Consider the following 28,000-nt stretch of genomic DNA (forward strand, 5'->3'; position numbering starts at 1 on the left):
TCTCTAGAACATAAATGAATTTTGTGAAAAAATGTTCAATATAACAAATATTTGATTCATAATTAGTTCATAAGTTCGAAAAGTCTTAATAACTTTAGTGAAAGAGCCGGGAAAAAAAAGATGGTTAAGACGGGAAAAAAATTACTGTGATGTCCCAGAAAGTATGAGTCGTGATCTAGTGAGGATCTATAATTTCAGTTCACACAAGCACATGCCTAAACTACAACAGGCGGTCAAATACCTTTGATGAAAATTTTTAATTTCAAGAAAATTTCTATTTAAATGTGGTTTAAATTCTAAATATAATGCCTGGGTGGACTTGGAGAGAAGAGTATACTTGTCTGTTGGGAATCAAACCCCCAGTCTTCTTGAAGTCTGGGCAAGCCAAACCCCATTGATGCACAGTAGTGGTCACTGAAGTTGGTTTTTTGCTGTTTCCCAACTTCAAGGTATAAATGTGAGCCAGTTTAATTTTTAAAATGTCTCTCCGCAGAGAGCAGGTAGACCTAAAACATGATACTGTCGTAACATAAAAATTCAAGCATTTACCCTATCTTTATTTTAAAATATAGAAGACAGATGGCAACATCTGCTAGAACGAACACAAAACAAGGCTGATTCTGACAACATAATATGTTGGGACCCCACAATCACACACTTATAGTACACATTCCAGTATGTACCAATTTATTAGAAATTGTGTAGAGAAATGTGGATGAGGTAAACATACACAGTTATGTAAGCTAGTTTTAGCAAGCCTGCTATTCATAGATAGCATGAGAGAGTTGATTTTTCCTTCCTTACATAACATGCACTATACAGGACCAGGTTTGATTCCCCGAGGAGACCAGTAGACTTGTCTGAGTTCACCTCGCCATAATATCCAGAAAGTTTTTTTATTTCTTGATGTATTGGGCTGAGAAAAACCCTCTCATTCTCTAACTAACAATAGGGTTACCATTTGTCCTCTTTTCTGTCATTTCAAACATTTAAAATATATTTTTACCTCATACATTTTTGAAATTTCATGTTTGTCCTCATTTTTAGGATTCCAGAATTTTTCTTTCTGGAGAATGCACTGCGAAACACATATCTCTTTGTCATTGTGTTTATATGTTTTATTAAAAGTTTTGATCAATCGCTGTTTAAATTCGCCAAAAATGAGAACACAAGTTGCCTCTGAGTATGGCAGCAATGTTATTCTTGCCATGGCTTCGTCCGAAAATAGCCCAGGAAGAAGAAAACTACAACATCGGTCTTAAGAATACCATTGATTGCTCAACTGCACAATACATTGATTTTGGGATGCTGTGAAATATTATAATTCATTAACAATATGAATGGTTAGTTCTTATTTTATTGTAAATAATACATAGGTATTTACTTAAACTCAATATTGATTAGGTTGAAAACAGATCAAAATCCACTCGAAATTTAAGAATTTGGCATAAGTGATACTACAATTAGAATGTGGTAGATCTCGTGGCTGATTCTTAAAATCTTAAAATTTGTATGAGGGCTGCCATACATAAAAAATAAAAACATTAACTTTTTATGCAGTACCGGTGTGCTAAAAACTTCCAATTATTGAAATGTAGATCCTGCTCTGAAAAGTCATTTGAAAAAAAAATTCATATTTTTAAATACAATATTCATTAAGACTAAATTATACAACATGTTTTGGCAACTTATCAATGTGTTGGTAAATTTTCATTCGCTCAAAAGTTGGCATTTCTAGGGACTATGCACTAGTAGAATTGTTTATGTGTATGAGAACTCAACCATTTTTTTTTTCATTCGCAGTAAATTACAATTAAATTTTTTGACAAGTATTTTGTCAATTATACAGAATTTTTACAACCTTGAATTTACGTTTCCCAATTTATTGTGAACCACACCTTTAATCATTGGTGAGAAATGTTGAAATCTTGTCAAATATCTCCGTTAATATTGCTTCAAAAAATGTGTTTTTTTTGTAAATGACTCCTCAGAGCCACACTTAAATTTCAGTAATTGCAAGTTTTAGCTCACAGGGACTGTAACTAAGAAATAGTGTCCGACCTATAAAAAAATGCGAGCGGGGCCGCAACTAGGGGTAGGGGGAAGCAGGCGGGTCTCGTGCCCCGGGCGCTGGATCAGAGGGGACGCAAATTTAATTCTTAAACCTTACCTTCAACATCACAAGGGGGTGCCAAAATCTAGTTGAATGCGAGCCACTTTAAATGATCTGAAACAGCGCAGCAGTAAATGTGCTGCGGGCGTCGTGTCCAGGGCCACAGCTAGATTCTTTTTTCAGCCATTTTGGCACCCCTTGTAATGCAGAAGGACCAATAAAAAAATGTATTCGGTGCCCCCCCCCCCCTCACTGATGCAGCACCCAAAGCATAGTCTGGGGGGGGGGGCACGATAATGATGTCAATTCATATATACATTAGATCAGTCGACTCCACCTTTGACGCTGGGGGGCAATGGCCCAAAGCACCAGACCCGCCTGCTCCCTCGATTAGACCATTCTCGTGTTACTAAAATTATCTGTCAATGTGCCGCGGGCAGCTAAACAGTGCTTGCTTTGGGGTCACTTAAATAATCTGGGAATGTGCCGCGGGTCATTTAAGGGATGTGGAAATATGCCATGGCCCACTCAAATGATATGAAGCAGCCAGTGCCGTCTTAAGGCATTGGCCCTAGGGCCTCAAGCGAAGAGGGGCCACACAAAAATGAGATCTGGTTGAAATTTTCGAGAATTTGTTTGGTAGGGCCTCTGAAAAATCAATTGGCCCGGGGGCCCATGATACTCTTAAGACGGCCCTGGGAGACAGCACTATGGCGAGTTGGTTACTCAAGTGATCTATAGAATCGTGCCGCTCAGTCAACACCTGCTTCAGAAGGTGATGGCTCAATTCAGTTTAGCAGTGCGGTTCTAAATCTTCCAAAGTTTTTTAGAAAATAATTTATATTGTGGAGCCCCGTAGGCTAATTTTTTTCTTAAATCAAACGATCAAATATTTAATCAATCAAATATTTTATTTAATTTTCCCCGAGCGGCCGCGGAGCACCAGTTACGTATAGTGTAGCAAAAAAAAAATTTGTTACACTAAAATCTCTTCTGTCATCTAAGAAATCAGTGTTCCTATAAAGTTAACTACATATCGTAATATGCAGTTGATTTTATATCTCTTAGATGGCAGCAAAAATTCCAGAGTAAACATCACTTTTAGAAAAGCCTCAGCAGTCGATAGTTCTGGATAATAAATATTCAAGAAAACGTGTTTGATATTTCAAGTCTGGTCAAAGACGTCTCGAGTGCAGTGTATGCGTTGTGAAATCTTACGCAGCTTTTGGAAATTATTTCGATTGGTAAGTGCATTGTCAAAGTATAACACAAATTCCTGTCAAAAACAAAATTTTTACACTGTTCGTAGATTTTAAGTGAGACATGTTTAATCTAAAAAAAAGCGGTTTATTTTCGTTAAGCCGGGTTTTCGTAAGAATAGGTTTCTTGCGCCGCGTGAACCGAATTAGACCATTTCGCGCCGGCAGGAAACGTGTTATATAATATTTGTGTTTTCTTAGCGTGGCGCATCAGATCAGGACGTCTATGTTATAGTATATGGCCTTGGCATCAGCTACTCGGTCGTCTGCATGCTCCGGTTTGAAGGGAAGGGAAAAGAAAACACAAGAGTGAAGAGAACATCGGCAAAACGCACGACTCATTGTGTTGAATTACGATATCTCGCCGACTTTGGCGGTGACTTGGCGGCCGAAGTATGTAGTACCGCCAAATCGGTTCGTTCGTCATTAGTCGAGATCTGTACTCGCGGAGACGGTTGTGTTTTGTGTATGTTCTGAGTGTCCTGTTACATTTGTTTTTTGTTTCACTTTACTATTAATTAAAATAGTAATTAGCTATGAACCACTTCGTATTACTTTGCAAACTCTGTTATCAACTTTGCTACACCTTGCGCTTGTAGAAAATGCTAGAAGTTATTGGCGACCAGGTCATATTGTCACTGCGCTGTAACCAAAAGAGAAACTGAAATGGCTCCGATGGACTTGAGGCTCCAGATGGACAGATTGCAGTGTCAAAAGGACTGGACACGATGAAAAATGTCGTTGACTGGGACCAGCTGTCGTATGGTCCGCCACTTGGCGATTTTTTGGCGCCACACATGTGTGATGGCCCGACGAAGAGTCGCCAAGGCCGTCAGGCACTACGGACGCCGAAAAAAAAAATCAGCGTGCAAAACATAATAGAAACCCCTAAGCATAAAAATAGAAAAAAAATATCAGTTAAAAAAAAATTACACCTGGCCCATTTCTTTAATAATAAAAAGATCGGGGCATAAGGAATATTCTATGCATTAAAACCTGGACCCTTTTTTTTAATAAACGGATCCGGGCATGTTGAATAAATAAATATTCTATGCATTAAACTAAAACCCGGACCCTTTTTTTAATAAACGGATCTGGGCATGTTGAATAAATAAATATTCTATGCATTAAAACTAAAACCCAGACCCTTTTTTTAATAAACGGATCCGGGCATGAAAAATTCTGTAGGTTCATTTTAAATAATAAACCGATAAAACACAAGGCATGGCAATGAATGAATAACTAATAAATACAACAAAATAATAAAACGGTATGATACAACCTGAGCAGTAGATAATAATCCAAATGACTTGAGCTACAGAAGGGAGGAATAATAATCAAAGAGAGGGAGACGCGCTGGAAATGGAACAACGGCTGCTTAGAATTTTTGAAAAAACGCGGTGAACAAAAGAAAAATCCTGTTTGGCGAAGCCAGCGCCATCTAGTATCACCCAGCGAAAACTGAAAAAAATGTTAAAAAATACGGCAACCCAGAGCCCCTTTATGACGGTCTTGGCGACTTATCGCGAGGAAAAAGTCACCAAAGTCGTGGCGGACCATACTGCATCTGTTCCGTTGACTGTACTGCTGAAGACCCATGAACTTTTGGATTTTGTAACAGGAGAGAAAGTTCCTCCGAGAGAAAAGGAAAACCCTTCGCTCGCAGAGGCAGCAGAGTTTTGTCAATCCAAAAAGGACTTCGACGAAGGTGGCGCTAAAGCACTGTTGCTTATAACTCATAGCCTAGATGAAATGAACTTTGACTTTGTTAAAATGTGTACAACAGCCAGAGAAGTGTGGGAGAAGCTGCTAGCGATCTACGACAAGTCATTGTCGCATCGACTAGACCGGCTGTGGGCGGAGTTTTTCACCTAGAGTGGAGCGAGAAAGAAACTGTAGCGTCTTTCATCAGTTGCTGCCAGAATATACGTCAGAATATATCATCAAAGCAAACGACAAGCTTCACTGCATTTATGTGAGGTTCCCAGTGCGATGTTGCTGTTTTGGAGGAAATGGATTCCTTTTCTGGCAAAAAGAAACTTGTATTGAAAAGGAAGGATGAGAAATGGAAACAAGGACAGAAAAATCACTGGAAAACTGGATCTACTGTGAAAATAACGTGTTTCCTGTGTGGAAAAATCGGTTACAAGAAAATTGTCTGCCCTCAACGAAAAATCGGCGAAAGTTCATCGCCGAATTCGGGCTCCGCGATGTCGTGTATGTTACTACAAGCTGCTGATAGCTGGATTGCGGACTCGGGTGCATCACACCACATGACACTGAGTAGCGATGTGTTCGTGAATTTCGAGAAATTCAAACTTCTGGAAGTTGTCAATGCTGCTGGTGGGGAGAAGCTTCTTGCCTACGGATGCAGTCGGGTGAACGTAAAAACGAAAGTCAACGGTAAATGGAATTGCAACTTGTCACTGATGTCTGGTACGTTCCCGATTTAAAATATCAGCTCTTCTCCGTAATGCATGCTCTTGAAAAAAATCTGTGTGATTTTTTGTGAATAGGTATTGCTACGTAAAAAGAAACCGTGTGACTGTTCAACACCCACTAGAAAACAAGGCCTCTACACGGTAACCCAAAAGTAGTTGTGACGTAGCATAGTTAGGCCGAAGAATTAAATGGAATGGTTGCCATCAGCCTACGATAAGCCATTAGTTATTCGGGAAAACGCGCCAAGTGATAAAAAGCAATTTTTCTTTAACGCATGTAGGCCAACACCCGCCCCATAGATAAGAGGCTTATCTATAGGGGGTGATGTGTAAGCACGTTGTTTTCTCGCCAACAAAGCACGTTGCTTCTACTTTGTATCTTCCACGTTGTTATTGTCAGACATGTGCGAAAACGAAGCTCTTAAAATCGTTCTTTTTTATTCGTTTCTGTGGATTTCAACATCTAAAAAACTTTACAATCATGCCATATAAAAGCTGTGCACCACATTGTCGGGGAAACTATGTTAAAGGTCCCAAAGTATCAGTATTTTCATTCCCGGAGAATGCCATGTTGAGGAAGCGTTGGCTTTCAGCCATTTCAAGAAAAGACTTCATTCCGATAGAGAATCACAAGGTAAGTGCATAACTAAAATTATTTTTTAATATTGGAATTACATAATTGCCAGATTTTAGAAACAAATAATATATAATATTGCATACTGTAGAATTTTCTTTTTTATTCCCGAAATTTAATACACGTAACTGAAGCTAAAAATATTGATTTGAATAATCAATTGGCTAATGAACATTTGCTAACGAAAAATTTCTGATTTAAATCAGACTAATATTTGAAGCAATTTTGAATATGATTTTTTTTTAAACATGTGTGATGTAATACGAGTAAAGGGAAGATTGGTTCATATTATTTGCACATTAATTAATATTTAAACAAATGTAATGCAGTTTTTTTTGGGGAGGGAGGGCGAGATAAACAGTTGGTAGAATTTGATGTCACTGGTATGCTGAATGAGATTTTTAGTAGTTTTTTTTTAAGCACGATCTTCAGAGCTTAATATTGCCTATAAGTTAAAAACTGGGAACTATAACTGTTATGAAAAATATTTAATACACCCTAATGCAAATACCACAACAGACAAAATGTCCAACGAGGTGGCTGACAAAAGCTGCCCTTATAAAAAATATGGATGTTTAATATATATTCCACAAATACAGCAACCCAATAAGAGCAATCAAAAACCAATAATTATGATAAAATATAAATATACTGCCCATAAAAAAATTATGGTTGTCTCATTTTTTATTATGCATAGGCGCATAGCTTCTTGATTAATCCCCATATGTTTATCATATTTCTTTTTAAATATGACAATTGTATTAAAATTCACGACCACGAAGGCAAGCTATTCAATTTATTCACAACCTTATTAGAGAAAAATGCCCTGCAAAGTTAGCATTTTCGATTCGACTCGAAATTTAGGAAAAGAAAATATTGAATTTTTTTTTTCAAAAAATTTTGATTTTTTGAAGCAAACAATTTTTGTCAACGCTGTCTATAGTGCTTGATTATCTCCTTAATTATCCTGATGATCCTCATCAGGCATATTTAGCTTATTATTTAATTGATATTTTAATGAATCCTTGTAAATCAGTAGATTGCTAAGTAAAATTCTCTTTTTCTTACACAGGTGTGTGAATTACATTTCAGTACAGAAAATTACAAATTTTTACAAAGATATAAAGGAATTTGATGGTTTGTGCGATACAACTGTTTATAAAATATATAATTTTTTAATAAAGTATATATAATTCTATAAATAAAGTTTAATGAAAGTTATCTTGTTCTCATTTACTGTTATAAGAATCATTTTATTAGCTTTTGAATATTAAAATTCTTGCTTGTATGTAATGGAAAAAATTTGAAGGAAATTTTCAAATTATTGCTTAAATTGTTTGAGAATGAAGACAGTGTTTAAAGTAGATAATGTTCCCAATTCGTAAAATATATTTGAAAATATTAATTTAAAAAAAACTTCCACTTTCTGTTGATTTTTTTTTTCTCTGTAGGTGTGTGATATGAAACTTGATTGTGAGAAAAATTTCATTTCAGTTATAAATTTATTTTCCTAAAACCATTTCAAAGGAGGAAAAGGATAATTTTTTCTGTGGCTTCATTTTATTTTCAATCGTTCTATGAACCTAGACAAGTACAGGGAATTTTTTCATTTTTGTCTGAACTGAATAATGGGGGGGGGGGGGGGGTGAGTAAAACAAAAATATATATATAATCTAAATTCAGCTAGCAAAAAGTTAAGGCAGAAATCGGAAATATTTCATAGCACCAATTTTACTCGCGGAATAATAGAGTACGCTACATATATCAAGTCGATTCCACAGTGCGTAGCGCAAGCAGTCGCCTAAGTTTAGTGACGTCACGAGCTCGTGTTGCGGCCTTGAAAATTCTCTAGTAGGTGTTGGACTGTTGCAGTCGGACAAAAATCAAATAATGGTTTGTTCATCATGAACATGGTTATTTACACTAAAAAGACTGAAACTTAGTATATAGGCTACCTATATTGCCCAAAAGCAGTCAAAATGACTGCATTGTGAAAGAATAACTAATGTGTAAAGAAATTTGTTTAAAATTAATTTTTAATATTTTTTATATTATTTACAGTTATATAACAAGTTATTAGTAAATATTAACAATAAAAAAAATTTACTTCACTTGGAAAAAAAAAAATTTATGCATTATTATTTGTACATTTTATGCAAATGAAAGTGGAAATCTTTTTGTGTGTACATCTTCCGCAAACATACTTTTGGCATTTTTCACATATGTTATTTGTTTTGTGGTTGTGGCAAAGTCGTACTTGACAAATTTTGTGTTTGTTAGAATGGGTTGCATTTGATGATGTTGCAGTTGATCTTCATGTTCTGATGAATTTTTCTGTCTTGTAGCTCTGTATTCGGTGGAAAGCTGTTCTGCTAATTGAAACAAGAACTCTTTTCGTTGTATTTGTATTCCTGTCGTTTCTTTGTAAAGGATCCAAGCATTTATAGCAGCCAAATCTAAAATATTGAAAAATATTTGGAGGGGCCATCTAAGAGAACTAGCTTTTACTGTATATTTTCTGGCCATTTAATCCGCCATATCAACTCCAAATTTTGTGCTGTTATAAAATTGAATAGATTCTGGTAACATTTTTTTTATTACTTTTATCAATTTTCACAAATTTATGCTTAGAACTTAGAACAGCTACTCTTTTATTTGGTTTGCTTTTATATATTGTGAGAACACAATTCTCTGATTTATATAGCAGAGTGGAAAAATGAGGCATGTTATCCTTCGTTTGTTTGGCTGCTTTGGGTAGTTCTCTTTTGTTTCCTCTAATAGTTCCAACTAGAGTTGTTTGTTTGGCCAATAATTTTGTCGCGAGTGACATGCTAGTGAAAAAGTTATCGGTCGTGATATTTCTTCCACAGCCTGTATATGGCTCGACAAGTTTCAGAACAACGTGTTCACTGAGAATCATTGACGATGGTCGTTGTTCTTCTTTCCCCCAATAAGGAAAACCATTCAAAACATATTTGCTACCAACATCTGATGCAAGCCAGAATTTGATGCCAAATTTGTTGGGTTTATTAGGCATATACTGTGTAAACCTGCACCTGGCTTTTGACGGAAATAATTGCTAGTCAACTGCTATATTTTGCCCTGGTTGATAGCAAGCTTGACTATTTTCAATGAACTTGTCCCATATTTCCGAAACCAAGGCAAACTTATTTGTTTGTAGGCACCTACTTTCGGTTCTTTTGTCAAAACGAATAAATCGGAGGATTTACTTGAACTTTTCTCTGAACATAGTTATTCTAAAAAATTTGGGGCCCCACTTTGCTGACCATAAATAACTCTGTTTTAAATTTTTTGCCTTGTAGGCTCCACGAGCATATAAAATATTATTATACGTATTTCCGGTAATGTTGTTGTCCAATCGTTCCTCAAAATTTGGCGACCTTCTTCTTCTGTGAACTTTTTTATGTTTGATAATATAGTTATCTATTATCAACGAGAATACACTGATAAGATTATCTGCCATAATATTCCTTTTTGCCTAGTCTGTTGGCCCTTTCACACCCTTGAAAATAAAAGTAGATGGTAACCTTCCAGGAATACCACCTTCGTCAAATTTTGACCACACTTTACCATCGGCAGCTGTTTCGGTCTCCTGAAAGGTGTTTTCAGTTTCTTCATCAGAGTCTGAACTACTTAGCACCCTACACCTTTTCCTGGGCATATTGATGACACTTTCATTTTCATCATTGGTGATCGACTCTTCATCGCTATCTTCAGTGTCAGATGTTTCACTTTGAATATAATCCGCTTCATCTTCAGATGATAGTTCAGAATTTGTTGCATCTGATTCTGTATCGGAGCACTCTTCACTTATGTTCGTTAGCTTTTCCAATAACTCACTTCTGTCGACATTTCCTTCATGAATTTATGGCGCAAAAGAAATAAAATAAACAACTTATTAGAACAAGTATCACTGCATAAAGATTCGAATAACAAGTACTAGTTTAGCTTATTGGGCAACTGCAACTTATCAAGTATCGACAATTTATCATGTACTTGTATGTTATCTGCCGAACTGGTCATATAATAAATTTACTCAATTCAATAATAAGAGTCATTTGATTACTTAAAATTTCCCAATTTGCCTTTTGGGCAATAAAGGTATAACACCCTCCACACATATATATATATATATATATATATATATATATATATATATATATATACCGGAAATGAAGGAGGGGGGAGGTAACTACAAAATTATTAATAAATGCATTTACATGTTGTACAAAAAGTCATAAAATTGTAAGAAATTGTGTCATTATATACATAATTGTTTTTCTAATTGAAATTAAAAAGCAGTCAAAATGACTTCCTTGGGCAATCGAGTGTTAAGAATCCAAAATTGTGTGTACCAGTACTCGTTTCAAGTTGGAGTGACACTCTCCAGTTAATGCACGAGAGGTTGGTACATCAAAATAAAAAACACTAAATTAAAACAACAGGTCATGTTGTGAAGCAATTTCTGTGTGATTCCGGAACTGAATTTGTAAATAATGCAGTGAAGAAAATTCTTAATGATCGTGGTATTGAGATGCGTGTGTCTGTGGTTGAAACACCTTAACAAAATGGGGCGGTTGAACGTGAAAATCGCATAGTTGCAGGGTTGGTATGGTGTTTAAAAACTCCTTAAAAAGTCATTAATTTTCATTTCCTTTTTAAGGGCCCTTAAAAATTCCTTAAAATCTTTCCAGCTGTTTCTAAAAAAAGGTCGACTTTCCCCCACTCTCGATTTTGTCCCCGAAAATCAGATTGTGGTAACTGCAGCTCCTTATTCAAATTATCGGCCCCTCATTGGGCTTTTCATTGTGAAACTCTGATCATATCCTTGATCGTACAGCTGAAGATGGTTTACTCTAGTCCAGTTTTTCTCAATAACCGACTGCGGTTTCCGTTTTCAAAAAAAGAAGAAAAAAGTTGGCACTGCAAGCAGCAGAAACTACTATGGTAGATCGTCATTGCGTCAAATCCTGATGTTTCATGGGAAAAAAATTCATTTCATGAATAAGAGCTAGTCTGTCGAATTATGAGAGAAAAATTTTGCAAAATAACGTGTTAAATGGCCAATGTCGCCCAATAACAAGTGCTAAATCGCCAATGTCGCCAAACAACGAGTGCTAAATTGCTAAACATGGTGTTGAATGTCCTGAAATTTGCTCTCATTTTGCAACAATTTCTTTCTGAGTATAACTGAAAAACAAGAAGGAAAATTGAAAAACTTAATTTTAAAGAATTTGTGTATGTGTTGATCCACTTTGAGTGAGAGATGAATAAAGAGTTGCTGCAAATATAATTTTGTAAGAAAAATGTTTGTCAGCTGTGGATTTTTATTTCGAATAATTGGGGAAACAGGAATGAATATCACTTTTAGACTTTTTATAATTTATGTGATGCTGTTATGAGTTATATTTTTGACTGAAACTTCAAAGTTTTAGAATACTTTGGTGGCAACAGGAAAGTATGCATGTAGATTGATTATTTTATGAATTCTTATGATGCTGGGTAACAAATCAAAAGTTGTAATTTCTGAACCACTTCTATGTCTATATTTTTGAGAAGGGGGAAAATTTGGCAAATAAAAAATAAATTTGCGTATGTGCCCTGTCCCTTTTTATTGCTTTAAGAGTTATGAAGTTTGCCATGACTCCTTAAAAACTGCTTGAAACTCCTTAAAAAGTCCTTAATTTTTATTTAGGAAATTTTGTATGAACCCTGAGTGGTTTTTCTGAGGCCCTACCTAGTAAATTCTAGAAAATCTTAACAAGATCTCATTTTCGTGAAGCCCCTCTACTCTTGAGGCACCCGGGATTGGCCCATGTGTTAAGATGGCACTGGGAAGGGGTTGTTTTTTCTCTCTGTAGATTTTTTTTTTTTAACTTCAGACCTCAGGGAATTTGGCTTTAATTTCAATTTTTAAGTTTGGGCTGAACATCCCTGATGTTAAAAAAATACCTAAAGGGAAAAGAAGCAACCTGCACGTTTGTGCATACAGGGTCTAAAATGATTATGCATAATCACAGGTAAAAGTGATGAATGTTGCAAAATTTATCAAACTTACCAAGACGATTGATGTTTGTGAGACCTGTACAGAGAGAACTGTTCTGAAAAAGGAGTTCACAATCGATGGTTCTATTATTTCGAATTTGTCAGCTAATCGTAACTTCCAACTGTTCTTCCTGCATCTTTTAAGGGCAACAAAAGACCACTCAATCTGCTCCTGGAAAATCTCGCATTTCTCTTTCAGATGTTATCTTTCCATTTCCTAAGAACTTTTAGTTCTAGAATTTTTTTTCTTGTTTCGCGGCGCCAATCCAAATGTTTTCCAATATGTTTTGTATCCAATACGTTTCCCAAATATTTACCACTGTGCCTCAAATCGTAATTAATATATAAGCTTACCTTACAGTTACAGGCATCTAGATTAAGTTCTCACTATGATTCGTTTTTCCAAATAATGTATAACATAGTAGAAAAATTGCATGTTTTAATAAACTGGCACACTATTCAATTAATAAATCTGTTTGGTGAGACATATCATGGCTCTTACACCTAGTACCTTACCAAGGTGCAAAACAATGCTGTGAAGTATATCTTAGGGACAACGATACCAATGGAATAAAGCAATACATATTTTGCACCTCAAAACTTTTTTCTTAGTTTCAAAAACAGAATTGTGGGGTGAGGGTCATGATTGTGAATATGATTTGCAAAGCTGTTTAAAAAAATCAAATTTAATTTCTAACATACGTTCTTCATTAGTTTCTTCAAAGGGAAAAGATGTCTTTTTAGACCCCCTTTGTGGCCACACCTTACGAAGGCCTCATAGACACAGATACTGTCTAGGAGCCAAGCCTCCTATGAGGCTTTACCGTTACTCACCAGGTATCTGGAACAAGATCCATGAAACTCGGAAAAGATGTTCACTTGTGTATAAACGGTTTGTTACAATTTTCAACACACACACATATGTTGTACTCAGTGGCGGCTCGAGACAAAATCTCTACCCGAGCAGACTTATTTTTGGGACCCCTGACCTCCCTAATTTAAAAAAAAACTTTTGTTTCAATCACTTCATTTTGATGCGTTCAAAGGAACAGCTATAGTTATGTCATAACACACACATCATGTCAATTTTTTTTTTTTTGCCCTTTTACCTTGGCGCTCCTTCTAGAGCGGGCAGAAATATTTTTCCCATTTTTTTGCCCTTTTACTTCAGACTTAACGCCTCTCGTAGAGAGGGCAGAAATCACTTCTCCTAACTTTTTTTTGCCCTGTCTACTTCAGACTTGGCACCTCTCTTACAGCGGGCACAAATAATTTTTCCTAATTTTTTTTGCCCTTTCACTTCACATTATACACCCTTCTAGAGCACACCTGGTCCACAAGCTGCCCCTGGTTGAACTAATAAAAAAGTTTGGCGAGTCGGAAAACTGGCCAGTGATCGGTGGCGCTAAAGTGCATGAGTTTTCTTGTGTGAGCTTATTTTTCTTTTTCCTCGTGTGACAGGTAAGAACGATGAACACGTGCAGGATTCCTATTTAAATGGTCAGCAAATCATCGGTTTCAATTCATTCCTTGGTTTTTTTTAAATATTTATTCAATATTTGTTTTCAAAATACTGTACTGTATCGGTGATTTGATTCTGCGTTTTAAATAAAAGTAATACAGTACAAGTCTGGGAAAAAGACGCATGAAAGGCCTCTGGATAAAAATCTTTCTCACATCAGAAGACACCTTTAATTCCTGTAATACTCCTCACAACACAGGAAACACTTTGGCTCTCGTTAGTAGAAAAATTGGGTGACCAAGGGTGATTCCTCCATTATTTTTATTTTTTACTGCACAACAAATATCTCCCCCAATATCTCCTGCAGGGGTAAATGAAAAGAGCTCGAGAGAGAGAGCATGTATTTTTATCTGACCAAAATCGCTATGTACTGTACGTATATAGGTGCACTGCCCATCGATTTTTTTCCTTATTCACATTTCTTTTCGAAAAATAACCGTAATATTATATACACACAAACCTCAAATTTTTTTCACATCTCAGCCATTTTTCATGCATATTTATAGTTATTTTTTTTAATAAGTATCTTAAACATATTTTTCTAGTAGTGTATATTTAACGCGTTTCTGCGCCCCTTCTCATTTCGCGCCCGGTGCAACTGCACCGGTCGCACTGCCCTGAGACCGTCCCTGAATCCCTCTCCTGCAATAGTTTTTTTCAAGTCTTGTTTAAAAATGTGTATAGTCTGTTAAACTGCTACCTTTCGAGATGGTGATAATCCCTCTACAACAAAATTTTTTTTTTGGTCCGTGGAGTGTTGATATATCAAGATTTCACTGTATATTGCTTGATGATATAGTTATATTAGCCTAAAATTATATTGGGTGCATAGCAAACAGGGTATGGCATTTTAGTGGAGAAACATTGATTTTAGAGGTGCAATTGCAATTAGAAGAAGTTTCAAAATAACATGTAGTATTCAGATATGCCATTCCTGTTTCAAGGGGTTGTATAGTTATTAAAATAAAATAAAAATTGAAACAGCCCTGTGTGCCCCAAAACCAAATTAGAAAGTTTTTCCATGCCTCTCCTGATGCCAACAAAAAAATTCCATGTTTCTAAGTGCAATATTCACTGCGATATTCGAATTCGAAAATCAGGAAATAGTTGGGGGAAAAATAGCATTAAATGTGGAAAAATCGTTTTACTCACATTTTTAACATTATTTTTTCCTAACTTTCCTCCGTTTTTAGAATATGAATATCTAAGTGAATATTGCACTTAAAAAACGTGGAATTTTTTTGTTTGCATCAGGAGAGGCAGGGAAAAACTTTCTAATTGGGTTTTGGGGCATAATGGGCTGTATAAATTTTTATTTTATTTTAATGACTATTCAACCCCTTGAAACAGGAATGGCGTATTTAAATACTACATGCTATTTGGAAACTTTTTCTAATTGGAAGTGTACCTCTAGGATCAATGGTTCGCCAGTAAAATGCTATACTCCCCCTCCCCTTATAAAAAATAAATGAAGCAAAATAATAATCACCCAAAAGTTCGTGGAAACTACTCTGAGTCAATGGGGAAAACAATACGTTTACTATTCCAATGAGAATTCAGCAGTTTCTTACGAACTGAAGTATGGCTTAAAGAACTTATTTCTACTTATACAATATTGTTGGCCTATACAAGAGAATGCAGTTGAATGTGACATGTATATTGTTTGATATTGTACAAAAACTAGTGATAGTGAGGAAGTAGACAATAGTGCTTTGAAGTTTGCTCCATTCACCAATGGTATGAGGAAAGAAGCTGTATTTAAAGCAATCAGTAGAAGCCAAAATAGGTTTTATTTTAAGGGAATGGTCGAGTCTTCTGGAGATGTAGAATGGTTTGGCTAGAATACCAAAAGCATCAAAGTTGAGATAACTATGGAAAAGCTAAAAAAGTAGCCACTCGATTGAATCTGGTTGATTGTTGTTCTTGTGCATAGTTTATTATTATTATACATCAAGGTAAAAAAAATTTGTTCTTTTACTTCTCCAGGTCCTAATTCTTTGATATATTCAGAAAATGGCTGATGAAGAGTATGAACCAGATGAGTATGTTCATAAAACTTTTGCTTTATTTGCTTTAAAAACTCTGGATCAGCACTGTTTGAAAGTTGCATCGCATGCATGATTACAGAAATTGCCAAAAACGTTACCAGAAACTTAACCTATCATTCTATTTTCATAATTTGCATGTTTAAATCTACATAGGGACTTTTTTATGGTCAAACAGTATATATGGTAAATGTGATAAATCTTTTATCATGCATTTCTGTAAGTTTTTGGTAGCGTAACAAAGAATCGCTTCGAAGAACCTTTGTCAGCACCACCACTCCATGACCACCCCTGATAAAGGTTGATGGGTGCACAATTTGAAAACCCCTGATCTATAGTTAGAGTGATGGATTTGATCAGTGGTTATGTTTGAAAAAAATGATAAATGTGAAGAAAGCTAACATTCCAATGCTGATAACAGGGTTTGCTGGAAAAATTGAATTTTTGCCGGGATGTGGCATAAAGTGGAGAAACCAGACAAAAAAAAAACTAGAGTTTAACTCTATAATGCCCAGATCGCCCGAAGTTGGCCGATTTGGTTAATGCCCATAACCGCCTCAAGTCGGCCCAGCTAAGGGGGTATGGGTATGTTTTGGTGGGCTTTTGTCACCAACGGTGAAGAAGATGAAAGCTCTTGTCAGAGGCGGGAACGGGAAAGACAACTGCAACGCCCTATCAATGGGATTTTAAAAGCTGATGTACTAGAATGTTCCTTGAGAATGAACTAAGGGTACTCAATGCATTTTACAAAGAGATAAGGGGAACATGTGAGGAAAGGGGTGTTTTCAGTACATATAGACAAATTATCTCCCGAAAATCCATTGAAATGAAGGGGCGAACGTCAATGCAAAGGGTGGGGGAGAGGGAAAGTGACCGAAATTTGGACGAGTCCACTTCGAACACAAAAAACTTGGTATTTTCACGACCCTCCCAGGTTTTCTACCTGGGCGTTAAACAGTTAAAGCATAAACACATAGTGAATGTTATGTTATTATCAATCATTAGAGTTAAAACAGTATCTTTTGCTAAAATTTTGATAGATAACGGTTTTCCACTATTTATTTTCTTCCATATTCCCAATGAATAATATTAATAGTATCAATTGCAGGAGCTTTTTGTGTAAGTGGTGTGTATTTCGAGCAAGACTGTTTGAACATGGGTTTTAACCACTTTACGATCAAGGACATAAAATTGCATCCAAACACCAGTGGAATAAATTCAAACAAGTCAGTTTTCTTTTCTCTCTCCTCATCCATGAAACTTTTTTGCAACCTTATGAAAAAAAAAATTATTTGTTTTCATCTCCGTGATGAGGCGGTAAAAAGCTTCTGTTCTAAGGTTAAATAGGTTCTACTATATACATGTACATAAGGGGGGAAAGAAACAGGTAGGTGAGGGTGAAAAGAGAAATATCCTTCATACCTACTCTCATCTTAAATATTGTAATTTTGTTGGGGGGGGGGGCAGTTAGTAGTAAGATTCAACAAACTCTGGGACCCTGGAGATATGGGTTCCCCCCAGAAAATATTTTATTTTTCACTTGCAAAAGGGGGTGGGGTCCATCCCTTTTCCCCCCATCATCAGTGCATTTACAAAAAATTTTTGTATTTTCTAAATCCAATATTAACAGAGATATTTTACTTTGAAGTTTTCAGTGTTTGAGAGTTTATGGTTCACAAATTAAATTTAATGTTGTAAAATTCTGTAATTATCAAAAAATGTAATTGCTATTTATTGTGAATAAAAAAATAAAATGACTGAGTTCATTCTATTTGTGTGAAGTCACTACAAATGGCAACTTTTGATCCAATGAAAACTTGCCAACACAGTGATAGGTTGCCAAAAATGGTGATTTTATATATTTAATATCTCTCGATAAATATGTATTTAAGAAAATGAAATGTTTTGCAAATGACTTTTCAAAGTGAGATCCACATTTAAATAGTTGGAATTTTTAGCAAACTAGGACTGTATAAAAACTTAATTTTTCTCCTTTTTTTTATGTATGCGAACTTGGGAGATTTAAGACATTTTCTGTAACTTCTTTTATTTTTGTAATTGAAAGTGTGTTTCTAAAGTCAACAGTTACAGATATCTGCCGTGCAAACGGTTTAGGACAGTCCATACTAGAGAAATAGTCTAGGCTTGACTGTGAGGGGAAATCCGAGATACCTCTCCCACTCATCACACAATTATCAAAATGCTTATCTTGATTATCTTTATTGGAATCTGCAGAAATCTCACGCTGCACGCATACCTATTGAGACACCCTGTGCACATTGAAGTATTTCATTAAATGTAACTTTTTTAATTGATAATCCACGGCAGACTGTGGTATGTTTATCTGTTTATTGCATCGTACTGTAATTAATAACTTTAGTGCAAATACGATTTTAACTACAGTCAAACTCGTGTATAACTATTTTTTTTTACATTCTATATTTATTTTTTATTTAAACAGTATTGTAGGCCGAGACCTACATAAGGTTATATCATTGTTTTTGCAGTGCATGCATCATTGTGGGTTTTATTTTCTTGACATAGACCAAACAGGTTTTATCATATTTTAGTTGGTCATTTGTTTTGGTATAGTTTTACCTAATTGATCTTTGATCTGAAAAAAAAATCAAAATCCAATCCAGATATAACTAAATCTTTGATTCCGTGGAATTTTGACTTTATAACCAAGGTTAATTTTTGAAATTAATCCACTTTTTGATTGTCTCAAATGTTTTCCTGTGATTTATTTACAAATCCTTTGTGTAAGAAACGCCTAATCAGTTATATTCCATCTTTCACCTCACAGGGTAGCAGCTGATGATTATGAAGAAGGTGATGGTGAAGAAGATAATTTAGATGAGATTGAACAAAATGAGGTTCCTGTTTCTTTTTTTTTCTCCCTCATAATATTGTTACTTGAAAAAAGCTGATTAATTTTCTTAGTTTATCGAGAGTTGACTTCCAAATATAAACTTCTATTGGAAATTTTAAACCTAAAAGAACAAATGGTCCTAAAGAACAAAACTGGGGTGCTGCCCGGAGCCCTGAATTGAATGGGGCCCTCTCAGAAAATGTACTTTCATTTCACATTATAGTTTTTCATAACCTTTTCAGGGAGAACCCCAAGAAAAAGAGGTTTGCCCTGAGGCTACGAGAAGGCACACTACGGCCCTGGGTCCAGGGTTGTCTGAAGACTGAAAATACGACCCAAAAGGGCGTATGCAGTGATGGATTGCATTGAATGTTCATGAATTATTTGAGAGCCCTGGCTTTCTCTTAAAGTTGCTTGGGGTGGTGGGGATCTTATGTGGCCTAAGTTCCTAGGTTCCAGTGCCTATGGGGTTTTGTATTTAAATGTAAGGTACAGAAGTTCTTGCTTTGGCCTCCAGCATGCATGTGTGTGTTTTGAAAAAGTCAAATAATTAGTTTTTATTTCAGTATTTCATGCTTTAACAGTGACAGATACTTTGAAAAAAATTTAAATGGACTTTAATTTTTGTGAAGTAAATTTATTTATATTATCTATTCTAACCATTTTTGGCAAAACTTTCAGCATTTTAGGGAAAAATTACCCCTTATATTGCAGATATAGTTTGTTTTTACTCCTGCTCCAAAATGGACGAGTGACACTTGCATCCCCTGGAATAGTAATGCCAAGCTACTATCAATTTAAAAAAGCATGTAATAGTCATTCGATGACCAACTTTGTGCTAAACATTTCAACTGCTTTTCTTTTATTTTACTCAATGTGAGATACTATGCTTTGTTTGGAGTGAGATTATCAGTATCTGAAAGAATTGAACCCAAAACCATGTTTAGCATCTGTCAACTTTCTATTTGGACATAAGCAGCAGTTTTTTTTTTGTTCTTTCACACATCTTTTCTCTGCACGTTGAAATTTTGTGAAAAACTGGAACTTTCTGTGCTGTTTGGTGGCAATCTTTTTTCTTTTCTTTTCAATGTTTTCCTTTGCAGCTTTGTCTGCTAATCTCATTCAAGATTGGTGATTTATTAGACAAATGTGTGATTTTTAATGTCTTTTTTTAAAATTATGATCATTTTTCTGTTTTTCCATTCTGTTTACAGGAAGAAAACATTGAGCTGCTAAATGCTGGGGAACATCAGCCGCAGCAAAATCAAAAACGCATAACAACAAAGTTCATGACAAAGTATGAGAGAGCAAGAGTACTTGGCACTCGGGCCTTGCAGATTGCGTGAGTTGAATGTTTCTTGCATTTAGTTTGTTTCTATAAAATGTATGTTATGTTAATCAGCATTATTTTTTATCTAATACTCTGTTTACCGAAAATAAGACCTAGTCATATAAATTTTTGCTCCAAGAGATGCATTAGGGCTTATTTTCAGTGTATGTCCTATATGCAAAAATTGACATTAATTATCTACAAATACTTGTGAATTTCAGCCTGAATTTCTCATGATTCAGAACCATTAGCCTTAATCTCTTATTGTCCAGCAATAGAGCACTTCTAAAATGAGCTTTTCTTCTCTATAGGTCCTACTTCTAGTGCACTGACAATACAGCTGTCACTGCTTTATACATTAAAACTGCCCTGCCTTCAATAGCTTGTTTTTTATGCCTAAAATATCACACAGGAGAAAATAGCCCTAACTTTTCCTGTCTATCATGATTATATGACCTTGAAAAAGTATTTTTACTACTGTGAAGTACAAATGAAGCATTTTACTATACTATATTGTATTGCATTGGTATAACCCATGGCTTGTTGAGGAATAAGATGACAAGATATCTAAGCCTGTTTACATGTGCAATAATGCGGTAGCATTGGGAGTGCTGGCACTCGCTTGACAACTTTTTTTCCTCATAGGGAAAGAAATGGGGAGCAGAAATTGTCCTTTTGTTGATGATACTTGGGGAATATAATCTTCTTTCCTGTAACCCTTTGTGCAGTGAATTGAACCGGCTGGCCCAGGTGACCTCCGATGGCATTTGTAAAGTGGTGGTCCATGCAAACGGGTTTTGGTGGAAATCCTTGAAGTGTGTTTCAAAACCGCTTTTTCCATTTCCCATATAAACTGGGTTCTAGTTGCATCCCTGAATGAGGGACCAAAAACCACATATTCCACATAACCACAAATTTCTGAATTTTTTTCTCCTATAGGTTACATACAAGAAATTACAGCACTTTTGCGGCTATCTACAGACATTCAAAGACAGCTTCTATACACCGTAAATTTGCTTCTTTTAACTATAGAAAGTGAATTTACAGGCGAATTTTCCTGAACAGCAAGTAACTTCCGATAGAGTTTTTGCTCTCTTTCCATTTTCTTGGCTACTGCAGAAGAAACCTTGTATAGTTCCGTAATGTGTCTAGCTGTTGTTCTCTCTATATTTTGCTTTTATTTACATTGTATTTCTCAAGTGTCCATGTTTCAAGTCCATGAGTCAGTGCTTAAAATGATTAAAACATTGAAAGAAAATACATTTGTCTGCTATTTTAATCAATTTCTGTTAATTCTCAAAATGTTTTTCAATGGTTGGTAATCAAAAATTCTTGGGGAAAAATTCATTGTGCCCTTCCCAGATTGTGTGTCCCCTTCAAAGTACAATCCTGCATATGTCTCTGCTGCATACTTAAGACAACCATATCTCATCAAGGAAAATGTGGTTAAAAAAAGCATTTAAATGTTAGTGTTTTATCAGAACAAAAATTTCTATGATTTACACGATTCATCAGCATTTCCCACAAAAACTTTTTTCTTCTCTCAGTCCATTTTTCTGCGTGCGGCTATTCACAGGAAACTACAGTAATTTATCTTTTATGTACCGTTGTAAATTAATTTTTTATGTGTACAAAAGTATGCATAATACTATTACCATCATACACAATCTATAACTTATTAAAACTAAGTTTAGTTCAAAATGAATTATTTTAAAGGCTTCAATATAGGAACTTCTATTTTTTAAATTCGCTTCTCTTTACATTTGAATTTTCGGCCTGCCAATGTCAACAAAAGGTGGGGTTTTACTGTAATTGAAATTTTCATAGTGGGAATAGATTTAATTTCACTGATAAGTTATTCTCGATGCAAAATGGTTTTACCTAAAATAATTTAATGAAACCATCCGAACTGATGTGACATGGACATAGGTGGGGTTTTACTGTAATTGAAATTTTCACAGTGGGAATAGATTTAATTTCACTGATAAGTTATTCTTGATGCAAAATGGTTTTACCTAAAATAATTTAATGAAACCATCCGAACTGATGCGACATGACGTAGCCAAGTCTCATTTTGTGGCTGAAGGATTATACTTTGAAAATATGTAATCACATTCATCATATACTTTACTTGCATAAATTTAATATTATTGGGAATTATGATACCCTAGTAATATTCTGTCTTTATTATTGTTCTTTCTCGAAGCATGCACGCTCCAGTCATGGTTGAGTTGGAGAATGAGACAGATCCTCTACAACTTGCAATGAAAGAACTGAAGTAAGTTAAAAAATTTATTTTGTCTATCTTTTCCAAAGACATTTCTTTTTTTATTTCAATGGAGAACTTTTTTTTTTCATTATTCATCAGGGTTGTCGTGATTTTTTTTTAAAAAAAATCAATTTTTTTTTTAAAAAAAATCACTGATTTAAATCCATTTTTTTTAGATATGAAAAATTATCTGTTGTAATTGAATAAAATTATTTATGCAGCTCTAAACTGATTTAAATTTTTATTAAATTATTTTAAATATCAATTAATTTAAATATATTTTCAAATATTATATATTAATATAATATATTAATTATATATTAATATAATATATTAATTATATATTAATATAATATATTAATTATATATTAATATAATATATTAATTAATATTAATATGTATATCGAATATCAGACATACCATAGTAGTACCAATTTAGCTGATAAATGGTCACCCAAGATTTACAATGATGAAGTTAGTGGATGTAAAGTTGACTTAGGAAATCAAATTACATGACAATGGATGGATGTACATAATGAATAAATTCTGTGTATTATCAAACGGTTTTTGTAAAGCCATCCATGTTGACACTATTGACACATCCGGCTTATCACATGCTGGAAATTATCTAACAAATGTGGTTTTTAGTTCAGTGAAGTCAACAGAAGAGAAAACTTCTAATGTAACATATCAAGTTTTGTTACTGCAAGTATGGTTTCTTCCAGAAAGACTCTGGATAAAAAGCCTGGCTTTTCGGGACTTACATATTCGGGCAGTGCCCACATTTTAAACTTGTTAGTCGACGATTTGGTTAAAACTGATGTAACAAAGTATGTCAAGTATATTTAGATACTTCCACAATCATTTCTCAAAAGCATGGTATCATGTGTAAGGTGGAAATGCATTGGTCTTCCAGCAGAGGTATGATGGAATACTTATTTTGATTCTCTTGAATCTTATGTTAAAAATTTGTCAGTTGTTACCAGAGTTTGTGAAGACTACAGATCTCAGATAGTAACATCTCTAATGAAATCCTAAATATTGATTCAAAAAGAAATGTCAAGGACATAATTGCAATTCTGAAACCAATAGCCAATTAATTAATGATTTTGTACAAAGGAACACACACATAACTTCTCCATTGCTGAATGTGTATTGGCATAGGAAAAGCTGCAATTGAAGATAAAAGCATCAACATCAAACAATAAAAAGGTTTTGTCATCAGAGTATAAAAATAGATATGAACAATCATTAACAGATGCACACTTTACTGCATTTGTTCTGAGCTTATCAGTGTTAACTTCTAATGGGGAATTAATGTCACAAGAGAGAAATAAGGGTCTTGAATTAATCAAACAAAAATGTGGCTCTGGTTTTCGGAAACGTTGGAACCATTTACATGCTAAAAAAAATTTTTTTTCACCCTAAGGTTGATACAATGTCTGATTTTAAGTGTGGAATAGTTTTATAATGTTTTGGGTAAAGATACAATTACAGAGAGCGATATGTAATTTGTAAACACGCTAACTACAGCCAAATCATTGATGCCTGTGTTGAAAGGATTTTTTCAAGGTGCAGTTCATTCCAAATAGCGAAACAGATTAAGAGTAGACAAAGCATTCAAACTAGTGTTTCTAATGAAACAAATGGACAATTATTCACACAGGGTAAAATTCTTTAATACTTGATGTAAGATATCTATTCAAGAAGTGTTTTCCTAATAAAATGTTCTGAAATATTTCACAAGTATGATTCTTTATCTTTAGTTTGAAAATATTTTTTAAATAGTCTTTTTTTTTTGTAATTTTTGTCTTTAATTTTATATTCTTTAAAGAAAGCATAGATAATATTTAAGATAAATATTTTTTCTGGCAAGTTCCCATGCTTGATTTTATCGCCAAAAATCATGGATCCTTATCATGCTCCCTGTCGCGAAAGAGCCCGATAGATATCTACTTGTACAATGGTGATCTGCTGAATATGATTTTCTCTGGTTTTCCGACTTTAAAGTGTAAGTGTGAGTTTGTGAGTTGGTTTACTTATACATTAAAAAAAAAAAAAGTTACAACAGCTTGAAGCACAAACAACCGGGGTTTTTATTGTTAATCTCCATTGTATCAAATCTCGCCAAAATGCTTCGTTTTGCAGGCAACAGTATTATTCTGCCAAATAACAGGTGTTAAATTGCCAATGATGTCACAAAATAATGAGTGTTAGTTTTCAAATGTGTCAAGGAAAATTCTGTGACCATTGATGCTCCCAAAGACCTATATTTTTTTTTTTTACTAAAAAAAAAGAAACTTTTGCCTAATACAGTAAAACCTCTTACAGAATACCCCTCAGATATAGTCACCAAATAATTCCCCCTTGTATAATGAAAGTATTTATTTCAAACCCCTGATTATCTGCCACCTCTCTTTTACAGACAAATTTTTTTGTTTCGCCCGTGTTTACAAAAGAGAGGTTTTACTGTATTTGGTTTTCATACTTTTTTTAATCTCAAAAATGAAACTTTCAGTAGAACATTTTTGAGCTATGATATATAATTTTATTTCTGGTGTGTAAAAATTTCAGTATCTTGAACATTTGCTATGTGCATGCACCAAAAAAAGTGGGAGTGACTTGGGTATTGCATTGGTAATGGGGAATAATATTTTCAACTCCAACATTTTTCTCTGTGAATTTGTGATGGGTGCCACATTTATTAATAAATCGCGAAAATACAGGCAGGGGTGTTGGATTGGTCAAATTTATCATAAAATTTGACAGTGGTGCTTTAAATGGTATGCCTTAAATAGTTTAAAACACTTAGAACTTTCAGAATGATCTAATATTGTTGTGGGTATGCTTTCTTTTTTTAAAATATATATATAAGTAACAAGATTGATAATGTCTATTAACCCAAAATTTCCATTAGTTAATTCAGCTGAGTTTGCTTATAATGAAATTGGATACTATGAAGAATCGGTCATAACGAATTTTTTTCCATCTTAGTGAACCTGCAGTTCCAGAATGATGATGGGTGTGTTTTGCCGGCATCATCTGGTTTTGGTCTCTCGCAGAACCACTAGAATAAAGAGGAATCGGCACAGCCGCAGTTTCGTTTATGTCTGTGTCTCTCAGTCTTCATGAACCCCTATACCACAGACACCATTCATGTCTAACAGTTTCAACGGACCACTTACTGTGATTCTTACGCTTTTCCCACCCGTGGCTCCCCAGATTAGTCTAATAAAGAACTTATTCACATTTCAAAGCACTGTGAATAAGCACACATCAATTTGGACGACTCATCTCTAACGAAGGTTGGCAATGCCACTGGGAGCCATAATACACACTTTGATAATAACTGGCTTACAGTATATGGGTAAAATATTTTATCCAAACCTATTTGAATAGTTTTTATTTTAATTTAAATAAATCTGGAGTCTGTGTAAGAGCACCTATCCCATTTTTACTATCATCAGACCATCTCCAGTCTGCCTGTTCATCACATTTAACTGATGATGATTCATCTCATTAAACTGATACATGAGCATTTATTGTGTATTGGTTATAACAAATATCAGATATTGCAAATGATTTTCTAGTTGTGGTGCGACTGCTATATTTTTTCAATCATTTTGTTTACCCTTCTCATTTTTAATTATTTTTATAGGGCTAGGAAGATTCCGATCATTATCCGGAGGTATCTTCCAGATGGAAGTTATGAAGATTGGGGTGTTGATGAACTCATTATCACAGATTAGAATCATTTCAGGCAGTATAAGGAAGACAATGTAAATATATTCTTTGCTGTAATTTGTGAAGGGTAACTTCCGAAGAGTTCATCATGTTTCGCAGTATTTGTTTGTTTCTCATTAAAAATTATGCACTGAAATATCTTGATTGCATCTCTCGTGATTATTTCTTTTTTCTAATTTTCTTTGATTTTTAGTATTTATTACAATAATTTTCTGCACATGTGAATTTCGGTTGCTATCACCTATAGAGAAAAGAAAAATAAGTTGTTTTAAAAATATTTTTGACTCTTCTACTAGTATCTGTATGCCATTTCTATTATCATTAAAAAAAATTGTTATAAATATTTTCGTTCAGAGAGAAAAAAGGTGGCTGATAATTTGCAATGGCCTATAGTCTGCACTGAGAAATTCAGATGTTGTATTTTTTGTTCATAATCTAGAAATTACTGTATATGGGGTGTTCAAATTGTCTGTCAAAGCTAACTACTATTTGACGGCTGACCTAGCCATGACGGCAGTGCATTGTTTGTTACTGTACAGTGTGATACTTCAGCTAATAAAGATGATTAGTTTGGGAATCACATTTGTTAACCAAAACATGATTTCATAGGTTTCCATGGGAAATCATTTAATTCGTTCCAAGAATAGTCCACAATTTAAAGATAAGTTTTATCTTTTAAAAAGCACCAAGGTGTATGAAAAACAGACAAAACCTGATCAAAAGCTGAAATTAACAGCTTCAAAATTGAGTAAATAATTTTCAGCAGTTTTTTTTAACCTGTGGTTTTAAGATAACCCCCCAGGGGATCCATGAGTACTTTGTACAGAGAAGTCTGTGGGATCATATATATACATTTTCCACCAATGCATGAATGAGACATTTTGTGCTGTGAAGTTATTATTTTGAAATACAAAGCGTAAAGTAATACATTTTGGATTTTATGGGAGTCAAAATTGATCTTCCGGCGCTACAGAGGGTTCACTGTGCATTGACCTTCACTACACGGAGTCGATGACATCAAAAAGGTTGCAAAACACAGATTTATAGGAAGATGGCGTACTGAAGCTCTTTTTATTTTACACTCTGTATACATTGGATATTGAAAAACCAAACATACCATGCTTCACATGTCAGACAGAGAGATCAAAGCATTCCCAAAGGATGGATGTATCCGGAAACTTTATTAAATAATAAAGGCAACACATAGCTACCTCTGATAAGGCAACTGTCTGCAACTAACACCAGACTAAAGCTGTACTGGCACAATCCAGTCGAGTTTATAGGTGTCTCCATTTATTGGTGTTTTAGTCAGCTCATTTCTGTGTCTCATACATGCAGATAAAAAAGATAAGCTCCTAAAATGTTCAGACTGTTCAGTTTGATAGTCAGAGTCTTGCACTGTGCTCCAGAAACATAAGCTGTCTTTTTTTCAATACATTTTCTATTAACTGAAACTTTCATTTTACATGAAATGATTCAAATCTTCCCAAAAGAGAAGTGGAGTTAACCCTCGGAAAAGATTCTGAGGTGGACATTAGTTAATCAGATTTGAGTCACAGTAATTTTGATGACGATTGGTGGGACACATCAACAAAAAAGTCCATCAGCCGAGGCAGAAAAATTATGAAAATAATCTTTGTTAGCGGAAAAATTTGAAAGTTGAACCGTTTGGTAGCCAATTTATCACTTTATTTGTATTATGCAG

The 28,000-nt window shown here is 34.7% G+C and overlaps 3 protein-coding genes across 5 annotated transcripts; 2 read left to right on the top strand and 1 right to left on the bottom strand.

The window, feature by feature from the left end:
- Window positions 1–3,241: 3,241 nt before the first annotated feature.
- Window positions 3,242–26,439, top strand: Polr2F (RNA polymerase II subunit RpII18). Of its 3 annotated transcripts, XM_089237280.1 has the most exons (7): window positions 6,336–6,447; window positions 7,520–7,584; window positions 16,022–16,077; window positions 18,887–18,956; window positions 20,167–20,294; window positions 22,489–22,560; window positions 26,210–26,439. In XM_089237280.1, exons 3-7 carry the CDS (start codon window positions 16,049–16,051, stop codon window positions 26,298–26,300), a joined length of 390 nt encoding a protein of 129 aa, XP_089093406.1. In that variant the 5' UTR covers window positions 6,336–6,447; window positions 7,520–7,584; window positions 16,022–16,048; the 3' UTR covers window positions 26,301–26,439. The 3 variants fall into 3 exon arrangements, with proteins under 3 accessions (XP_089093405.1, XP_089093406.1, XP_089093407.1); XM_089237279.1 differs by lacking the exons at window positions 6,336–6,447; window positions 7,520–7,584 and adding an exon at window positions 3,242–3,357; XM_089237281.1 differs by lacking the exons at window positions 6,336–6,447; window positions 7,520–7,584 and adding an exon at window positions 8,793–9,029.
- LOC149089125 (uncharacterized) lies at window positions 5,385–5,825 on the top strand. Its single transcript, XM_089240072.1, has one exon. The coding sequence runs from the start codon at window positions 5,385–5,387 to the stop codon at window positions 5,823–5,825; it is 441 nt and encodes a 146-aa protein (XP_089096198.1).
- On the bottom strand, window positions 9,947–11,427 carry LOC149089126 (uncharacterized). The gene is made up of 2 exons (XM_089240085.1): window positions 11,412–11,427; window positions 9,947–10,323 (listed from the first exon to the last, which is right to left on the bottom strand). Exons 1-2 carry the CDS (start codon window positions 11,425–11,427, stop codon window positions 9,947–9,949), a joined length of 393 nt encoding a protein of 130 aa, XP_089096211.1.
- Window positions 26,440–28,000: the final 1,561 nt, after the last annotated feature.

The sequence above is a fragment of the Pholcus phalangioides genome, unplaced genomic scaffold (assembly GCF_987345545.1).
Source record: "Pholcus phalangioides strain wild (caught in Gottingen) unplaced genomic scaffold, Ppha-v1.0 ptg000002l_1, whole genome shotgun sequence".
NCBI lineage: Eukaryota > Metazoa > Arthropoda > Arachnida > Araneae > Pholcidae > Pholcus > Pholcus phalangioides.